Here is a 21,402-nt window from a genome sequence, read left to right as displayed (position 1 = left end):
TTTCATTAGTGGAAATATTTGTTTTTTGTTTTGTGAATTTCTGTCACGGTTTCCACCAAGAACTAGTTCACAACTTTATGAACATTATTCATAAAATCAAAGGTTGACTCATGATTTTTTTCATAGATATAGGAACATTAGTTCACAAAATCAAAATATTCTGGATATTTTTTCGTGAACTATTTCACGAAATTCGAAATTTTATTCATGAATCCATTCAATGCTCGTGAACTAATTCATGATCACTAATATATTAGTCACGATCCAATATCCGTTCTCATTTGTTTATTTGTTGTACTGACAACAACAGACCCCTTGGCCCCGATGGTGGTTACTTAAACTAATTACATTTCAGAAAACACATTATTATAGTTTTTATCGAATTCCTTGTCAGGTTGAAGTCAAAAGCCGTCGCCACACTGTTAAACACACGCTGGAGTCCGGTAACAGCGCTCTGGCGAAATAATTCACAAAATCATGAAATATTATTCATGTATTCGTGAAATGGTTCATGATTTTTAATATATTAGTTACGATCCAATATCCGTGCTCGTGAAATAGTTCGCGAAATCATAAAACATTATTCATGTATTCGTGAACTGGTTCATGATTACTAGTACATGGTTTACGTTTTATCTAGTATCTATTTGCGTGCTTATGATATTTAGTAGATCCGTAATCATTTACAATTTCATGCAACATGTTAATGAATTTACGTGAATTCTTTCACAAAATTTGGAGTATTATTCGTGGAATCATTTTTGTTCCATGCACTTTTTCATTAAATACCCAACTGCTAGCGACCAGTAAAAGGTACGAGAACCTCGATCATCGTTATTCATTTGATAAGGTTCATTGTGATGTCCAGACAGAAAACGAAAACTGCATTGAGAACCCCAAATGGTGTGCGTGATATAGTTCACAGAACCAGATATTGCGAATGAGTCTTATTTTAATGATTCACTTCATATCGCCACATTATTCCGAGTAAAAAATCCGCTAGTAACCAAAAAATAATAGATCACGATAGGGCGAAAAGAAATTACGAATACCTTGATAAAACTGCTGATATCATGAACATTAGTTACATTACTCTTTGAAAGTATCAGGAATCAGTAGCGTCTGGCTCAAATGGCACGTTCCCCATGTTGATCGGAGATTTGTGCCTTGCCAAGAATCGTCTTTTCATCATTTTCCTGATGGGAAGGATTGGGGAAGTGGTAAGGTTAGGGGTAAGGAAAACAACGACACATAACAATTAAAACAGAGCATTCTGCACCCCCGGAGTGATGCTGAACGATCTGCAGGTGCTACAACAGCAGGAATAAAACTTCCAACCCCCGGAGGGATTTAGAACCTCTAGTCAAACAGTGAGCGGATATATCAACACCCCCGAGGGGATATTGAGATAACAGAACGACAACACCCCCGAAGAGATATTGTCATTCAAATACGGCTAAAAAACTATAGCTCTTTACCACACTGGGTTAGGAACAAAAGCATATCCTTAAATTTCAGCTCTCTGTACATAGGTTCATCTATGTATGGAGAACCAAAAATCCGGATGCGCAATTGCATTAATACAGGGAAATTGTATATCAAATGATATGATGTTCCGTAATCGGATTCACAAAGATCACATGAAGAATACTCAGCGCGCTGAATAGTAGCCATGTGATAATTGAGTTTGCAATGTCCAGTCAGTGCCCTGACCAGAATACTGCAGTTGTGCTTGGAAAAAAGCAACAAATTTCTTGACATTTTCGGACTCACATCCGGCAGAAAAGCCATTGTTTGAACGCAAGTTTGCAAGCTACGCCAATGGTTGGCATGTTCGGATGCAGCCCAAGAGCGAATCTTGTGCTTTATCCAACTTATTGACAGTGGTAGAACTGGTTCTGGACCAACGAAATCAGTCGCAGCGCCAGCTCTAGCCAATTCGTCCGCCCATTTATTTCCAGTAATACCGGAATGACCGGGTACCCATAGAAGGTAGATAGCATTTGAAATGCTAAGTTCTTCGATTTGAGTTCGACATGCGATTACTAATTTCGATCTCGAATCTGCCGAACTAAGTGCTTTCAGGGCAGCCTGACTGTCAGAGAAAAAATAGATTCTTTTACCGCAAATTCCCTGTTGAACTGCGGATTGTACGCCACACAGAATCGCAAAGATTTCTGCTTGGAATACGGTACAGTATCTACCAAGCGAATGAGATTGGTTCTCATGACAATAGACAGCAGCACCGGCTGGGCCCTCCAACAAAGAACCGTCCGTATAACAAACTACGTATTCTTCAAGTTGTCGCTCAATCCAGCCAGACAGCCATTCCTCACAAAGAGGAATTCTCACATTGAAAGTTTTAGAAGGAAAACTACATGTGAGTGTAAGGTCACTGGGAGCAAGTGTATATTCATCCCAAGTAACCATTTGGGGCCACAGTCTTGTGTGGCTAGTTACACGATCTATTGGGTTACTGTTCCAGAGCCCAGTAACCTTAAGACGGTATGCACAAGAAAGTGCTTCTTGTTTCAGAAACACATGTAGTGGTTTTATGTTCAAGAGAGCAGCAGTAGGTGTTGTCGAGAACGCACCAGTCATCGCCATCAAGACCATCCTCTGAAGATGGTTTAACTTTGATTGAATTGTCATGACTTCTCCCTTCTGCCACCAAACAAGGCCACCCGTATGCCAGTATTGGTCTAACAATTGTTGTGTAGATCCACTGAATGTACTTGGGTTTGAGTCCCCAAGATTTGCCGAAAGCCCGTCTACATTGGCCAAAGGCCATGCAAGCTTTCTTGATCCTGAAATCGATGTGAGCTGTCCAATTAAGTTTTGAGTCGAGAATTACCCCAACGCTGGGAGGGAGAAACAGACACTACGCACGAAGTGTAAATAATAGCACTTGTCAAGAAGCAAGAAAACTTTCGACAGCCAAAATCAATCAAGGTGGGCGACGCATAAATGAGCAAATTTCTTTTTGCGTGTCATTGATGCAAGCGTGTTACCGGCACATGACTTCAATCGTGTGATGGAAAGGATCTTGGGACAGTATAAAATCAGTGAAAGTTTTTTTCCCGGGTGCTTTACATTGATTTGAAGATAAAGTCAGACGACAGTTTGCTTCCAGTACTCGAGTGAAATGGGACAAATTTCGGAACGATGTGTCTAATCTTATACTTTTAAAATAGGATTTTTGTGCCGTTCTTCTCCTTCATTCTACCACGGTTTCCTAAAAAATTGCTTAAACTGAATATTAAAAACCGATACAACATTAAATTCAATCTGAAAAATAGAATTTAATTTTATAAAAATTTAACTAACAGAATCCTTGAATAAGGAAACTCGCCGGTAGAGGCATGTTTATCTGATTTGTGAAATGTTGACCAATGCATAGGTATTTGATAGGTAGATATATATAGGTACGGCTGCAGCCTTGGAACGTAAATATCCATATAATGAAATAAACGAAAAAACGTTTGATATAACATGTTTTCGTTTTTATATTTCACCTTTATTTACTACTGAAAAATATTGCCATCCTAAATAAAGTACAGAAAACTGTTTCCACCTTTCTTTTTACATCATCAAACAATTTTAACCGTCGAACTGTCAAATTTAGCCAAGGTTATTTTGCAAATAACTTTCGAAGTGTAAGATTTTAACTAATAGATAGAAATGGAATTTTTTCATGATTCTGATCATCAGATTAAGCTGCATGAGCACCCGAACATTAAAAATATTATGTCGATGTCAAACTTCACGTAGAAGTAACTTGCCAATTTTTTTCGAAACTTTGTTTATATTTATTAGCATGCATCTAAGCCGTTGATGATTTTCATTTTCGCAGTATACTCTCAAAAGAAACTTTAAACTGGAGAACCATCAAATCTGACTAGCAAGATGTCACTCATTCTAAAATTGTTAAATCAGTCACAAATTTTTAAAACTTTCTTCGCACGATTTACACCATTATTACTTGTCTTTACTATAGATATGAAAATAGCTTTTATGACATGTTTTAAATAGAAAGATGATATAAATTATTTTAAACCAAAAAGTATTTTTGAATTACCAAAAAACGTGCACGTCACAGCATATTTTTTGATTCCATACTCCCATTTCTTGGAGTAGAGAACATTTACAGCGTCGTCACATTTCCATAACTGGTTTTATAACAAGCATAAAATATATTTTAGGCGTAGTTCATTGAGCTTAAAATGTAAATATTATTTGAAATTTTCATATAAAATTAGCGTTTATTTTACATTATAGCAAGATCGCAATATTGTCTTAAAACGATGCTCGAAACTTTTGAACGCATCTGAATTCTTATTCATCATTGAATACATAGAAATACAATTTATTTGATTGTGGCAGCACGGATTACCGAAAAATCTATCTGGCTAATTTCAAAATGGCATTAAAATCACAAAAAAAACTTTAATAATATTTACTGCTACACCCAATATAGACAAAAAATCAAGGAAATTCATCGTTCGGAAACATTTTCAAGCAAGCATATGATAACAATACTCTCATTTCCTCGATGAACACTTTTTTGTGGCTCGGAGTGACAGTTTCGTTCTGGCTGGCTATGACATTCACATTTATTGAGTCTGTTTCTCCCTCCCAGCCCCAACGTACTTAACTTGATCTTCGACAATAATTTCAGAGTCAAAAAACTGCAATGGACGAGCTCCGGTTGTAATCCCTCGTTGCGTGAAAAGCACCATTGAGGTTTTATTTGGATTAACTGATAGTCCAACATGAAGACACCACCGCTCAACAACACATAAGGCTTGTTGCATCAAATCAAAAAGTGTGTTAATGCAAATACCGGTGATCATTATATGATAATCATCGGCGAAACCATACGTCGGAAACCCAAGCTCATTTAGTTTTCTCAACAAGCTATCGGCGACAAGGTTCCATAGAAGTGGTGACAGCACACCACCTTGAGGACATCCGCAGACACTCAGTTTCCTCATCTCTACTTGTCTTAACGATGAGCACAGATGTCGGTTGCTAAGCATTGCGTGTATCCAGTTCGTGATATATGAAGGTACTCCATGATCTCGTGCTGCTTCCAAAATGGATTCGAAAGACACGTTGTCAAAAGCCCCTTCAATATCGAGAAAAACTCCTAAACTTGATTGCTTTTGTGAAAAAGCTTTTTCAATGTTGTAGACAACATTGTGTAACAGGGTGGTACTAGACTTCCCCGCTACCATCCCGACTGTAGTGGTCGATTAAACGTTCCACTGATTTGAGAAGGAAGGAGGTCAGACTGATCGGTCTAAAGCTCTCTGCCTCCTCATAAGTGACGCGGCCACCTTTGGGAATGAATTTGACAGTTATTTCCATAACTGACATACTTCAACCCGCCGGATGCCACGCGGACTCTAGGCTGGTTTTGTCCGGAGAAAGATAATAGAGTTATCAACCTCCTAGTGGACTACAGCTAGTTACTGGGGAGTTCGCCCGGCTCTTCCCAGGCTCCGTTCGCCATTGAGAATATTTTAAACCCCCTCAACAATTTTACCCATAGCACGGGTCGCATGACACTATGGAATTGGGGTTCCCTGTTTGGTGTTACCACCGGAACAGGTAGTCCGTAGTGTAATTCTTAGCCGGTTGAAACAACCACTACCGACACTACACGGCTTATCTAGGCTGTTCGGAGAAAGAAGCTGACATTGATGGACAGCTCCCATAGATGGCCGAACAGCCAAATACCTTGATAAAACTGCTGATATCATGAACATTAGTTACATTACTCTTTGAAAGTAAGCTCTAAAATAAAATATCATGATAACATGAGCAGAAATTACGAAAATCGTGAGAAAGATCCTGAAATCGTGAACATGAATAACTCTACTCAAGACTAAAATATCACGATAACGCGAATATAAATTACGAACATCGCGACTAAGATCTTGAAATCATGAACTTTAATCCCGCTTACGTCATGAGAATCATTAAGGTCATTCGCCTCTTCGGGTTAGAAAAATCTCTTATGAAAAATAACTCTATGTGTTGGTTCGGGACTCGAACCCAGTTGCGCTGCGTACAAGGCAACCGATTTATCAACTACGCTATGCCCCCCCCCCATCTTGATGGAGGAACTCTTAATCCTCAAACAATGTCTGTACACTAGAGTGACAAGAAAAAAATAACCCCTATCGGCCCGCCCTTAAGTCGATTCCTAGTCCCACCAGGAGTACTTGCTCCAAATTTGAAGTAAATCGGACAAGTCTAGCTACCGGACCAACGTGTGTGCAGTTTGTATGAGATTTTTCGACAATTTACATGAAGAAAACCCACTAGCTCACATTTTCGCCGCTAGGTGGCACTGTATGCATCGTATTATCACTGTAGCTAAAAATAAGAAAGATTGTTTAATTGTCTACAACTTTGTCAAATCGGCTTCATTAAAAGAAGTTATAAAAACTTTTAGCGAAGTGATGTTTGAGTCAGTTTTACGTGGGGCTAGCAGTGCATGGTTGTCTATCAGTACTCGCGGTATCAGTAGCGGTGAAAATGTGAGCTAGTGGGATTTCTCGATGTTAATTGTTGAAAAATCCCATACAAACTTCAGAAACGCTGGTCCATTAGCTAGACTTATCCGATTTACTTCAAATTTGGACCAAGTACTCCTGGTGGGACTAGGAATCGACTTACGGGTGGGCCGACAAAGTTTTCAAAAATTCATTATTTTTCTGGGAAGTCTACTGTACACAGCTCACCTACGTTCGAACTCTCACCACAGTGTGTTAAGCCGTTTGCCACTATCGGTCAAATCGGTCAGAAAACAGATAACCTTTTTAAATGTACTCAGATTACCTTGCATTTTTTGACCATATGTGGATATCTGCAACGACACCTGTTGGTGAAAATCTGAAATCCTCCTTATTATTCATATATTTTGAATACCACTTAATTTTACTTAAATTTGGAAGTGTCTCAGGATGGCATGAAGTAGAAATGGTTACGTAATACTGGGAATCATTTTTAGATCATTCTGCTGTTTATACCTGTTTAATTAGCGTAATAGTACCCAGGATTTCCGCAAACGGCCTTGAATATCTCTATGCCTGGGGGGGGGCAAAAAATAAAAAACGACGTTGTACGACTTCAATTCTCTCTACGCCGTTGTTATATTTGTTGGGCTCTAAACTTTCCAAAAATATTTCATAATTGACCGTGACAAAGAGCATTACAGTGATTTGAGACAAAAATATCCGTAAAGTTTTTGGCTTGCCTCAAGATACATCCCAGCAGCAGGGATGCCACATTGAAATCTGTGTTTCGGCCCTAAAAATCTTTTTACCATGTGTGATGACTAAAACAGGAAAAAATCTGTGAAAATCTGTGATAAATTTCCAAAAAATCTATGAAAAATCACAATATTTCCAAAAATCTGTGAAATTTTCATTAAAATGCCAAAAATCTGTCATCTGTGAAAAGAATCTGTGATCAAAAATGGTGAAAAAAATCTGTGACATTACAGAAAAATCTGTGAATATGGTAACCCTGCCCAGCAGTCAGGATACAATGAAAGCTGTATAGAAGAGGTGATATTTAAACGTCAGGCGAAAATCCTATCACACTCAAAAAATAAATCACGTTACTTTCACATGAAAACATATATGAATTTCATCCACTGCACTTTTCACGTATATTCAATAGGATTGACCGATAAATCAGTATCTGGGGCATCAGATAATAGTTATCTAACTCACCAGGTTAAAATTACGTGTTTTCCACATACTTGGGAACGGAAATTGACATAACAATTAGCTGACGTCAAATATATAATGCATGATTGCGTTCATGTAACCATTACGTGAACTTATGTTGCGCATTATGTAAAAAACACGAAATTTTTAACTGATGAGCCAGATAATTTTTACCTGATGAACCATATACTTAAATTTGCATAGTAATAAGAAATAACAAGTTTTAATTTTTAACGTTTCAAAAAATAAACTGCTTGTTTTTATTTCTTCGATTTATTTACAATTAATCGATTGAAGAACATTACCATATCGCATAGCACACAACTGGCTGAAAAATATCTCATGAGCACCATCCTCTACTTGCGAATTTTATCCAGGAGCTTGTTGACTGAAAATTTGGCCATACATCCCTCGATCCCTGAATTTAGAGGAAAAAGAAAATGTTATTTATCCATCATCAGAATAAATAAATGGAATACTTACGTTGAAAACATAGAATTAAGAAAAATCACCAACCAGTAAGTTGTCGGCCAAATTCACGGTTGATTTTTTCGCACATGAAATTCACGTAAGCTGAATTATAAAGTATTGAAGTCATTTAAAGATTATGTGCTATTGACATATCCTCTAGATGACTGCCAAATGTAATTTAAAGGAACCACATAATATATTTTGAAAGGCGAAAAATATGCATTTAAGTGAATAATCACGTAAAATTAAAGAGAATTATTTTTTGAGTGCACTCCCGGTGTTACGCAACATGCGAACGCGCCTCCGTTATCAATTTACGCTCAACGAGTTCAGCCGCCGCTGGTGCAAACGGGACAGTGGGTAACTGACAAGCCAGTGGTAAACATACGAAAAGGATAGCGAAGAAAAAAGATAGGTTGACGTAGAAGAAAGATTTTAAGATTAAAAGCAGTGGTTTGACTAACTTTAAGCAGCGAAATTAAGTTAAAATTCTACTAGCTAGAAGTTCGGTTTTTGGTTTGTTTGACGGTTGCTTATGTAATACGGAGTGGATTATCAGCAAAAAGTACGGTGTCGAAGTCTTATAATTAATAGTACGGCTGAGTGAATTAATGGCTAGAGATAACATGTGCGATAAAAATAACAAAAATGAATTTATCCTAGAATTTATCACAGCTAGTTTTATGTTACAAGGTAAACAAAAACGTTTATAAAACTTAAACCTAAATAAATGCTTAAAATACAGAATTACAGAAAACAGATTTTTTTAAATTTTAATTGACATTTTGGACGAACTTTTCCTGTTGCCATTTTCATTAACTATGTCCATTTCTTCAATAAATTATTGTCCAATCAACCATAACACCTTCTATTGTCCAAAAAAAAAATTAAAAGCTATTGAGTCAAAAAATGTACCGATTACTTAACGAACTCAATGTTTAATGCTTGAATTTACAGTAGACAATACTTCAGGCTTATAAATGCGAATCAAATACCAAAATCTTTTTCTTCGTTGAATACAGACATAAACAGATTTTTTTATATTGAAGATACAGATTTTGAAAAAAAAATCATCTGGCGGCTCTGGTAATGGGTGCGTGAGTGAATTGCTGGAGCCGGAAAAGCGTGGACTACGTGATCAACTGGAGCGCTTCGAACAGCAACAGAAGCAGCAGAAACATCTGAAACAGGCTGAAGATCAGCATAAACGGCTTGAGTAGCGGCAAAAGCAACAGAATTTATCAGTCAGCAAAAGCAGGAGCAGATCGATCAGTCACAGAAGAGGGACTTGCAGTTGCCGCAGCATAGTTCGTTGTCGGTAGTAGCTACAGTCGGATATGATTCTCTCTAGGTAAAATTCCACAGTAGCAAACAGTGTCGGAGGGTATACTGAATGTGTCCAAAGCGGATAAGCAGCGTAGTATGGACCCGACGGCCAATCACCACAGAGAACCGACATGCATGATCGAACAAAAATATTTAAAAAGCGTGTGTAAACATTTGAATTAATATACGATAAACACTAGCGATGCCACACCAACCTATCCCAACTATCCGTCAAATCCATTCCGGAACCGGTTCGAAATCCTGAATGGATTCAGCATGGAATCTTGCTCAAAGAAAACCGATTCCAACTCTATCGGTTGATGCATTTGAGCTGGAATTCATGCTGAATTCATACCTAGTCAAACTAGTCCGGTTCGGAAACCGGACTAGTTTGACTAGGTAGAGGAATAACCGCTGTCAATTCTGCCGAACTCAGCCACAAAAAAACATGACGACAGTAGCGCACCTGGTTTGGATATCCCAATTACCTTCGAAATCATTAGAGATTTTACACAAGTTGAATGCTGAAGATGGACGTCTGTTCTCTGTGATATCACGCAGCAAGACCACTTCAAGGACATCAAAGCGTTCCGCGAAACTTCGTGAGCTACAAACAAAAGCTCTTGAAGCGAGGCAAGCGCTAGAGAAGAAACAGGTGGAAGAGCGGCTGGCTGTAGAAATCGGAATGTTGGAGATGAGTGACTCTGAATCAGGGACGATCGAAAGCTGCGCCAAAGTTGAGGATTGGCTGTGTAGAACAAAAAACATGACAAAGGATGGACTCAAAACCGCGGATGAAACGCCTCTGCCGGTGTACGAAGAACCGTTACGAAAATCGGCAGTGGTTTCGACTCAGAACGGCTTGCCAAGAAGTTATGCCCTAGGAATACCATCTGGTCTACAGCAGCATGTCAGCAGTTCTGCTCCGCTTGAGGAGAGAACTACACTACATCCTCGAAGTAACTATCTTTCAGGGAATGCCGATCGTCCTTTCCCAAGAACTCTATCGGGAACCACGCCCGGCCAACAGTCGTACGGCATCTATTCAGCACCGGTAGTGTCTAATCTACTATCTGTTCCGGCTTACACCATTGCGTCTCAGCAACCAGTTCCGGTGGCAACGATTCCGACAGCATACTATCCACACTCGGTAGTTCCGAGCTTTCAGCTTCCGATGCCCACCTATCAAGGTACTGGACCACCTCCGATGGTAACGTCCTGGGAGGGAGAAACAGACTCAATAAATGTGAATGTCATAGCCAGCCAGAACGAAACTGTCACTCCGAGCCACAAAAAAGTGTTCATCGAGGAAATGAGAGTATTGTTATCATATGCTTGCTTGAAAATGTTTCCGAACGATGAATTTCCTTGATTTTTTGTCTATATTGGGTGTAGCAGTAAATATTATTAAAGTTTTTTTTGTGATTTTAATGCCATTTTGAAATTAGCCAGATAGATTTTTCGGTAATCCGTGCTGCCACAATCAAATAAATTGTATTTCTATGTATTCAATGATGAATAAGAATTCAGATGCGTTCAAAAGTTTCGAGCATCGTTTTAAGACAATATTGCGATCTTGCTATAATGTAAAATAAACGCTAATTTTATATGAAAATTTCAAATAATATTTACATTTTAAGCTCAATGAACTACGCCTAAAATATATTTTATGCTTGTTATAAAACCAGTTATGGAAATGTGACGACGCTGTAAATGTTCTCTACTCCAAGAAATGGGAGTATGGAATCAAAAAATATGCTGTGACGTGCACGTTTTTTGGTAATTCAAAAATACTTTTTGGTTTAAAATAATTTATATCATCTTTCTATTTAAAACATGTCATAAAAGCTATTTTCATATCTATAGTAAAGACAAGTAATAATGGTGTAAATCGTGCGAAGAAAGTTTTAAAAATTTGTGACTGATTTAACAATTTTAGAATGAGTGACATCTTGCTAGTCAGATTTGATGGTTCTCCAGTTTAAAGTTTCTTTTGAGAGTATACTGCGAAAATGAAAATCATCAACGGCTTAGATGCATGCTAATAAATATAAACAAAGTTTCGAAAAAAATTGGCAAGTTACTTCTACGTGAAGTTTGACATCGACATAATATTTTTAATGTTCGGGTGCTCATGCAGCTTAATCTGATGATCAGAATCATGAAAAAATTCCATTTCTATCTATTAGTTAAAATCTTACACTTCGAAAGTTATTTGCAAAATAACCTTGGCTAAATTTGACAGTTCGACGGTTAAAATTGTTTGATGATGTAAAAAGAAAGGTGGAAACAGTTTTCTGTACTTTATTTAGGATGGCAATATTTTTCAGTAGTAAATAAAGGGGAAATATAAAAACGAAAACATGTTATATCAAACGTTTTTTCGTTTATTTCATTATATGGATATTTACGTTCCAAGGCTGCAGCCGTACCTATATATATCTACCTATCAAATACCTATGCATTGGTCAACATTTCACAAATCAGATAAACATGCCTCTACCGGCGAGTTTCCTTATTCAAGGATTCTGTTAGTTAAATTTTTATAAAATTAAATTCTATTTTTCAGATTGAATTTAATGTTGTATCGGTTTTTAATATTCAGTTTAAGCAATTTTTTAGGAAACCGTGGTAGAATGAAGGAGAAGAACGGCACAAAAATCCTATTTTAAAAGTATAAGATTAGACACATCGTTCCGAAATTTGTCCCATTTCACTCGAGTACTGGAAGCAAACTGTCGTCTGACTTTATCTTCAAATCAATGTAAAGCACCCGGGAAAAAAACTTTCACTGATTTTATACTGTCCCAAGATCCTTTCCATCACACGATTGAAGTCATGTGCCGGTAACACGCTTGCATCAATGACACGCAAAAAGAAATTTGCTCATTTATGCGTCGCCCACCTTGATTGATTTTGGCTGTCGAAAGTTTTCTTGCTTCTTGACAAGTGCTATTATTTACACTTCGTGCGTAGTGTCTGTTTCTCCCTCCCAGGTAACGTCTAGCCCGTAACCAGATCAGCAAAGATCGAACTGCGATGACGTGCCAAAAAGCTTTCTTGAATATACCTTTAAATGATCTTGGTATAAAATTCCTGCTATGATTGATCCAAATAAAAGTGACAAATAGCCTTAATCTCATCTTCATGTCGCTCCGAAGTCCTTTGACCTTCTCTTATTTTTATACATACTACTTCCATAGCAGGAATGGAAATCATGGTTCTTTGCCTGCGCGCAATATAGAAGCAATCGCAATGGATAGAACCGTTTACAACTCTTTTGCTATGAGCAATTATACTGTCATGAAAGGAGATTAGAGCAATCCATGGATAATCTTTGAAAAGATGTATTTATGTCGAAATATTATCGCCAATTGTGTACACAACAAGGCTAACAAGTGGCATAAAAGGTATCTCATACCACAAAGTACACAGAGAACTACACTGATAAAATCAAGTACCCATTAATGCGTAGAAAACTACTCATTTTCAATAAAAGTGGAATAACCCATTAAATGGGTAAAGCGTTTGTATCCATAAATGAGTACAGACCTTGTACGTCAACCTGGGTATGTTTCACCCATTATTTTTCGCAGAACTATTACAACAAAATGCGTAAAAAATACCCATTCATGAAATTCGCGCCAGAATGAAAAATACTGTCAATAGAATTATTTCTGAATTAAAAAAAAACATAAAATAACATTCATTTCACATTATTGTTTCCTTATAAAAATATAGGAATCTAGATACAAATCCTATTCTAAAACTACTTAACAAAATAAAACCGCCAATTGGATATATTTTTGATGGCTGGAACTTTTGGCTGCTGGCCCGAACTGGCGCATATTTTCAACATCCTCAGTAGTCTAAACAGACGTTGTTTTCGGAGCATTGCCGAAATGTTCCGTTTCCGCCACGGACTCCGATGCAACGCGATAATTTGCAGGTTCCACTACGATCCTTAGTTTGCAGGTTAACTCGCTTGAAATAATGCTTAAGGATTTTTCACCCATTATCAAAATCAATATACCCATTGACATTACCTCATCGAGTAGTTGTGAAATGGATAAAAAGTACTCATTGTTAGAAATAAAAAAATACCCATTTTTTGACAGCTCGAATAACTTTCGAAAATGGGCAATTTGAACACATAAAATGGGTAAAGTTTTTTTACCGTGTACTCTATTTTCAGCATTCAACTTGTGTAAAAATCCAGTCATACTCTCGTCATGTTTTTAGTGGCTGAGTTCGACTGAATTGACAGCGGTTATATCTCTACCCATTCAAACCACTCTGGAACCGGTTCGGAACTCTTGGTGGATTCAGCATGGAATCCAGCTCAAATGCATCAACCGATTGAGTCGAAATCGGTTGTTTTCTTTGAGCCAGATTCCATACCTGTGTCATGTAGGATTTCTAACCGGTTCTGGAATTGATTTAACGGATAGTTAAGATAAACTAGTGTGGCGGCGCTAGCGTTTTAACGTATACTCATTCAAAAGTGGGCCCATATTATTGGCTCGAATCAAAACTCGTCGAAATGTCAATTGACGATAGGTTCATCTGGAGTGTTCATTTGTGTTTACATTTTGCTAGCGTTGCCAATTTTATTTTGTGTCCAGCACCCAATGTGGCTACGCCACATCGCTTTTGCGCGTGCTGTTCGACTTCGCTACCGCTTAGTCGGACTTAAACTAGGGACAGCCCCTGTGTTTGAGTAAGCCGGGCAAACGAGTGGATCACAGGTTCGCTTGCTTCCGATGGCGGGTCGGTGGCCACCTCGCCCGGCAGATCCTCAGCGGCTTTGCGCCGCTTCGGTTCCTAGGCCTCGGTTATGCGGCTAAGCCGCATCGAAATGGTACCCCATAAACATTCTAACTTGAATCGGTTGTGTCATCGGAGCCGAAATACGAATTAGAACCAGCCAGCATTCCGGCTGAGTTAAACTGGGAAGTTTAGTAAAATTGAATCTGGAAATAAATCTTTTTTGGCAACGCTCCAGCACTCCGTTGATTTCACCACCTGGGCGCCAGGTTGACGATATGAAATGAACATTGTTTACTTTCGACCTAGGATAGGATCCGCCAGCTGGCTTCTTCTTATTTTTTGCTAATCCCTGCTGAAAACGACATACCCCCACTCGACCAATGTTGCCAAAATATTTGTTTTGTTACAGTCGTGTCCCAAAACTTAAATTGTTCTGATTAAAATATTCTATATTATGTATCAATTTCACGCTCCGGGAAAAATCAATGATTTAGTCTTTATATCCGCATTTAAATGATCATTACGGGTCTTCCATCGGAATACAGCAAAGCAAAATAATATATATTTCTCGACAAACATAAGATTACGGCCTAAAAGCCAACTGTCAAAATCCACTTTGAATGGAAATTCTAGACAAACCGTTACTAGTCGAACACAGTTCACAACAGTTTATGAAAGATAAAACTTTTCTCTTTCATTTACTACCAACATCTGTGATTGGCGTGTAACGGTTTGTCCGGAATTTCCATTCAAAGTGGATTTTGACAGTTGGCTTTTAGGCCGTAATCATATGTTTGTCGAGATTTATTGTTGGCCATTACGAAAAATATTTCCATGCTCTTAATTTTTGTAAGTTGTTTTCTGAGTCGAGCAACCTCATTCACAAGATCAATCTTCTCTGTTCGCATTTGGTTTAAATATTCTAAAACTACTTTTTTGCAAGGCTTAATTTTTGTTTAGTTTGTATAGATGTTTAGGTTTGTTACAGTACTTCATGTGATTTTTTCGGAGAAAACAGCAGTAGAAAATAACACGCTCCTATTTCCACCGATAATTGATGCAGTTAAAAACTGTAAAATTCAACTGTATCGATAATACTAAAAGAAGAACAACTAGCGATTTCCAGGATAACTCTCACGATTTGCCCCAAAGTATTGCGAATCTTTTCTTAAATCCACATTGCGACTTTTCAGCCATGCGCCACAGGGCCGTGCGTTGAATTACGCGCCCATCTAGTTTGCATCAGTGCGAGTGAGAAAACATTTTGACGTTTGTTTTTGTTTCGACCGCACTCGTGTGTATCCCATATAGCAACAACTCGACGAAATGCTATATTATCTCGCGATAGACAATACTCCCAATTTACTCGGCGCTGGAACAAAGACAATTTTTACATGAAGTTGAAATAATTTTCATACTTAGGCTAAATAGTCAGTTACTCGGTTAGACTTCGAAAAGAGAGATAATATGTTTGAATTCGTCTGCCAGAAAATGCCTTTCACATCATAATTACAGACGGACGTTATGGAAAGAAAGCGGAATCTCAAGAAAACCAAAAAAAACAAAACGGTAAACAAACGTTGTTTTACGTTTTATATCACAATACGACAACACTTCCAAGCAGCCCTTTAGTACTTTTAGTTTCCAAGCCGAACGTTTGCCAATGTCACTTTCGTCCAATCACGAGCTGGTTCAGAATTGGTTCAAAAACAGTAGACAGAGCTGGCGGATCCTATCCTAGCTTTCGACAAGTTTTGATTCGAGCCAAGCGGAAGCAAGCGAACCTGTGATCCACTCGTTTGCCCGGCTTACTCAAACATAGCACGCGCAAAAGCGATGTGGCGTAGCCACATTGGGTGCTGGACACAAAATAAAATTGGCAACGCTAGCAAAATGTAAACACAAATGAACACTCGGGATGAACCTATCTTCAATTGACATTTCGACGAGTTTTGATTCGAGCCAATAATATGGGCCCGCTACGACTTTTATAATATTTGATCGAAAAAGTACTTTTTTGTCGATTTCATGTCATTTCATTTGATAACCGTGACAAAAGTGTTATAGCGAAGTATATCAAAAATCCAACCACAGACTAACAGACATAGCACTATGAGGACATTCCCACAAAAAACATCGATCCGACAATTTTCCCAGAACACTAGCTCCACCTTTTATTCACGGTCCCAAACACTCATTTACTGGTGGGTTACCCATCAGGTTTGGGAACAATTTTTCACTAGTGGGCTATCCCCCATATGCTTGTTCATGTCCGTGGCGCCATAATTTCAAATGTGGCCACAGTCCCAACTACAAATATATTTGAAACGACCGTTAAAGCGGACGAAGTTTTGTTTTTGAGTGTTATGTCTGTTAGTCTGTGATCCAACTTTCAAAGCAATAGAGTGTGCGATGAAGTATTTTTGATCAAAAACCATATGATATTTTTTCCAACAACTATATTGATATGCTGAACGAACGTTGTTCTACGTCAAAAACCTCAGAGCACTAACCAGATACAGCACAAACCATACCTCAATGCCCTTTCTTCACACGTGATTGGCCAAATTTCTCATTAGCGCGATTGGACCTATACCCTGTCGATTGAGCATAGGCAAACTAGAGCTACTGGGCTCTGCAAAAAAAAATGTAAATGCTACATATACACCTATCCATATTCTTTCTGCATACCCGAACGAGGACGCGTCGGACTGCTATTTTGTTGAAATGGAGAAATTTTCTGGGTCAGTTGGATCAACATGGTTAGTTTTCACGGACGCTTGAATTGATGGCTCCCGCCGGACCTGTTATCAAATGCCATAAATTCAAATCATAACTCTGGGTATGCGTGAAGTATGTTGGTTATTCGGTATGTGAGTGGTTCCTCGTGACATGGCATCCATATAGCCCGGTCGAGTCTTGTTTAAGTGCGGGTACTATGTTGAAATGTTATCCAACAGTGAATGTGCGTTGATTAACTACAACCACTGCCAGAAATGTTCAATTCCATTGATCAATTATGCAAACCCCCCCTTTGCTTTCTCCCGAAATGCACATGGGGCGTCAGATTCCGATAGATGAATTAACGACCGTGCCGCTCTGTCCGCAGTTTCCAGGAAACTTTAGAAACCCAACCAATTACCTGCGCATAGATCGTTGGTTCACTCCGTTTGATGTCCGATTGCCGGGGTCTGCCGAGGGTTGCACTCACGTACATCTGCTGCTTGTGCGGTATCGGACCACTGCCGGGACCGGCACCACCGGCCATCGTTGTTAGGTCGGCGTACGTTAGGTCGTGCTGTTTTTCGGATTTCGGGGGAAAACGGTTAAGTTAACTGACTGTGGTCCAATCTTGCGGGCAACGCGACAACGGCGATGGAAGAGGGGCGGTATACTCACTTTGTGACTGTCGCTCCCGTAACCGCCTATCACCGGTGTGGGGATGATGCCGCTGTGCACCGGGATGTAATTTTGATTATCGGCCAGCATCGTTGGGTAGACGTTCTGCTGCATACAGGCACCGTCGCGCATCGTCGCATAGAACGCCCGGCTGTCGTAGGTGGCAAGGGGGCCCACCCCCGGTGGTCCCATCATTCCTCCTCCTCCTCCTCCGCCCACCTGTTGGTGCTGCTGCTCGGCCAGTGCCGCTGTCGCGTACAGCCGCGGATGGGTGCTGCTGTTGAGCCACTCGAAGGCTTTTTCATCTTCTTCCAGCAGGTGCGGAAGTTTCCCTGTTGGATGTAGATAGACTGAAACTTATGGCAATTTTTGCGGGTTTGCGGTGGTATGGACAGGGAGGCAGTGATGTCAGCAAGTATTTTGTAAGTAAAAAATAGTACATATTAATAAACTTCTTCACTCAAACTACAGAGTTTCAGTGTTGAATATTTTTGTGATATCTAGGTTAAGATCTTTTAAAGGAAGAAGACATCAAAGAATACATAATGTGGCCAATTTGGCAAACGCAAAACTGGTTCAAAATAAGAAACAAGTGTTTTATGCATTAATATTGATAATATATTTCGTTGAACACTCTGAAAAAATAAAAAAAAATTCTTCAACTACCATTTGTGGTATTCCATAGTGGCAGAAGTTTTGTTTGCATGCGATATCGGACTCGGGACTAAAATCGCTCAGATGGATCACCTCGAAGAAGTCTGAAAAGTGGTACAAGAAACTTACTTTGAATACTATTTGATGAATAGATATCTCGTGGCTTTCCATCGGTGAATTTCGCTATAAACCCGAAAATTTCAGGCACACGGAAGAGCTGCCCACTACTTTCTTAATTTGGTAGGTCATTCCTGGCCAGAACTAACGACACTGAATCCCTCTGGATAAAGGCTTGCCATCTCATCGTTTGTTTACCATTTATCTGTCAGTGTTATTACAATTGAACACAAGATCTTTTAATGGCTCTCGTTGACGGCGCCGATGGTTGGGTGGTAAGCGTGACCGCCACCCACCCCAGTTGGTCTGGGTTCAATCCCAGTCGAGGTCGTTGAGATTTTTCAAAGGTGAGAAAAATCTGAGGTCACGCCTTTCTTCGGAAGGGAAGTAAAGCCGTTGGTCCCCGGTCCATGAGTTGATGGGTAGATATCCAGTCCAGATAGTGGGAGTGTCACCTCTCTGGCGTCGGTGTTTGGCCTCGTAGTGGAAATAGACCGACGGAAAATAAACAGAATTGGAAGAAGACGGCTCTCGCTTTAGGGTGAAGCCAGAGTGGGCGCGATGCGTAACGCGACGCGATGCGATGCGAACTGCGCGCGATTTCCAACGCGAAATGATAGCCAGAGTGAACGCGACTGGAAGCGATGGCCATATGCGTTATACGTCAACAAAAGTTGTGACGTGTCAAACGGATTGCGAGTTGAAAAGTTTCTATGAAAATAGGCTCAGACGAAAAATATTTCATGTTCGAAGGCGTACGCGATTTCTTTTTAGAAATAAAGATTTTTAAATTCATCCGATCCATAGTAAAAGAGGAGGATACGGGGAGTATCACCATGTACCAATATGTGCTAAATGATCCATACAAATGTCGCAACTGTACCCGTATGAGCATTGAAACGTTCGATTACAATTTAAGTCATATTGAAGTTGTTCTTACTTAAGAGTGGGCCAACGTTATTATAACTCCAAAAGAACCACAAGATAAGCTTATAATCACGCTAAAGTAATGCTATACCCCTACCGTCCCCGTCGTAGTATATCTTCACGAATTTCGGAACAATCTGCCCTCAAAAATGATGTTGAGTTTGTAGAATACCACAAATTAATTCTACAATCCCTACGTTCTATCGTGACAACATATTAGCAAAATGTCATAAACTGTTTTTGGATTGAATTATTAAATATTTTTATTTAAACATCAATACAGTGTAATATTTTGTAATATTTAGGTTTCAGGCGTTCAACGCACTATCCTACACGTTTCGCAGTGGAAGATCTACGGCCGCTGAAATCGTTAAGGCATTATGGATAAAGCTTTAGCCAATTCATATGCCATAGCCAACCCAACATTTATTTAATCAAAAGCGCAAGATTTTTGGATTTTGTGGAACTTCCCCCATTGTTGTGGCAAGCATAGTCGAGTGCAATGTCCACCACACTCTGGGACAATGTTCCACAACTACAAAAGGGTTTTTTGTAGTACTTGATGGAACCGGGAGAACTAGGTATTCCACCAGATAGTAATTTCTCCGGAACAAACATATTCATGCCATATGTTTTCCTAGCTGATGAAGCTTACCTGCTGTTAAAACATGTTTTGCGATCATTTGCTCGACGATATATCACTGTTTCAGACGAATATTTTAACTCAAGACATTCAAGAGCAAAGAAATCGATCGAGTCTGCTTTCGGGGCAATACATGCTATATGGAGACTGCTATGAAACCAATTGAAAGAAATGACCGTAGATATTACCAAAGCTATATGTATGTTACACAATGTTATCATTGATAGGGAAGGGTATAGAGATGTTATTAGCGAGAGGGAAGATTTCTTACAAAACATTTCTTTACATGGGTAGCAGACTATCAAAGAAAGCTTCATCTTTATCCCTATCGTGGGATGAAGCTTTCTTCGAACAGTTCTAGCTTCCTCTGCTCAAACTCTAAAAGATGTTCTGCTTGAGCGTTCTTTTCGTTGTTCTTTTTATATCGCTTGGTGGGAAGCGGGACAGGAGCACTTGATGATCGCCCAGTGGAGCTATAAGCTGCCTCGAATGCTTCTAGTTGACTAGTTGGGATTTCCAATGCCTCGACGTCCTCAAACACTTTGCTTTGTGGCTTGAGATTGCCACTTGTTTGCCGGGGCTTCATTTGTTGACGCAAAAGGTAGACTTTTGAAATGCGGTCAGCTAGAGGAAACGATTTAGTGGCCAGCATCACCAGATCTCAACACCGGTAGCTTACGCAGTTCGTGACCAAAAGAGTCACGCAAGTTTGTACACCTTTTCTTTGCAACATCGCCTGAAATTTTAAAAAACTGTTTTAATCCACCTAGCGGTGCAATTGTGCCTTTCTCATTTCTCTAAACTATGGCACGGAGGCTTTTTATGTTCAACATAATTGTGGAAATGTCCATTACATTCTTAGTACACTTTGCACTTATACACAATGGCATGCCAGCCACGAACTTAATGAGCTACGTGTCGACGGTGAAACACTTGAAACAAAAAAATATCATACTCCATTAGCCTAATCAGCATTAGATCAATGTTATCTGCTTGCTAACTCATTTTGTCATGCGGGGATAGGTATGTGAGGAGGGCGAAAGTCCCATGAACGAACGACTCCCCGGCTTAAATTGGTATGCTTTGTGAGGGGGTGATTTAAGGAGATTTTTAAAGGAGGGGAGTGAACAGTAGAGGGGAGGGGGCGGTGTAACCCCTCTCCGTAAACCATCAACTACGCCCCTGTTAAAATACAGAAACCTTATGCGAGTCGAAAAAAAATTAGGGATTAGGGGATTAGGTTGACGTTTTTCAGAGTGATTGCATAACCTTTCTATATGAGAAAGGCAAAAATGTGCAAAATCCAAAAAAATGAATCTTCGTCAAATTTTTTTTGTGTTTGCATCAAAT

General features: G+C 39.2%; 1 protein-coding gene across 1 annotated transcript in view; it reads right to left on the bottom strand.

Annotated features, from left to right (window-relative positions):
- LOC131680858 (nephrin-like) overlaps positions 1 to 21,402 on the bottom strand; it is a 386,752-nt gene that overhangs the window by 37,550 nt on the left and 327,800 nt on the right. The window contains exons 16-17 of the mRNA XM_058961572.1: positions 17,712 to 18,043; positions 17,455 to 17,610 (exon numbers count right to left, since the gene is read on the bottom strand). Of these exons, the coding sequence (XP_058817555.1) occupies positions 17,455 to 17,610; positions 17,712 to 18,043 (488 nt within the window). The remainder of the gene's footprint in view (positions 1 to 17,454; positions 17,611 to 17,711; positions 18,044 to 21,402) is intronic.

The sequence above is a fragment of the Topomyia yanbarensis genome, chromosome 2, assembly GCF_030247195.1.
Source record: "Topomyia yanbarensis strain Yona2022 chromosome 2, ASM3024719v1, whole genome shotgun sequence".
Lineage (NCBI taxonomy): Eukaryota > Metazoa > Arthropoda > Insecta > Diptera > Culicidae > Topomyia > Topomyia yanbarensis.
The sequence above is the reverse complement of the archived record's forward strand: the minus strand, read 5'-3'. Positions and strand labels throughout refer to the sequence as shown.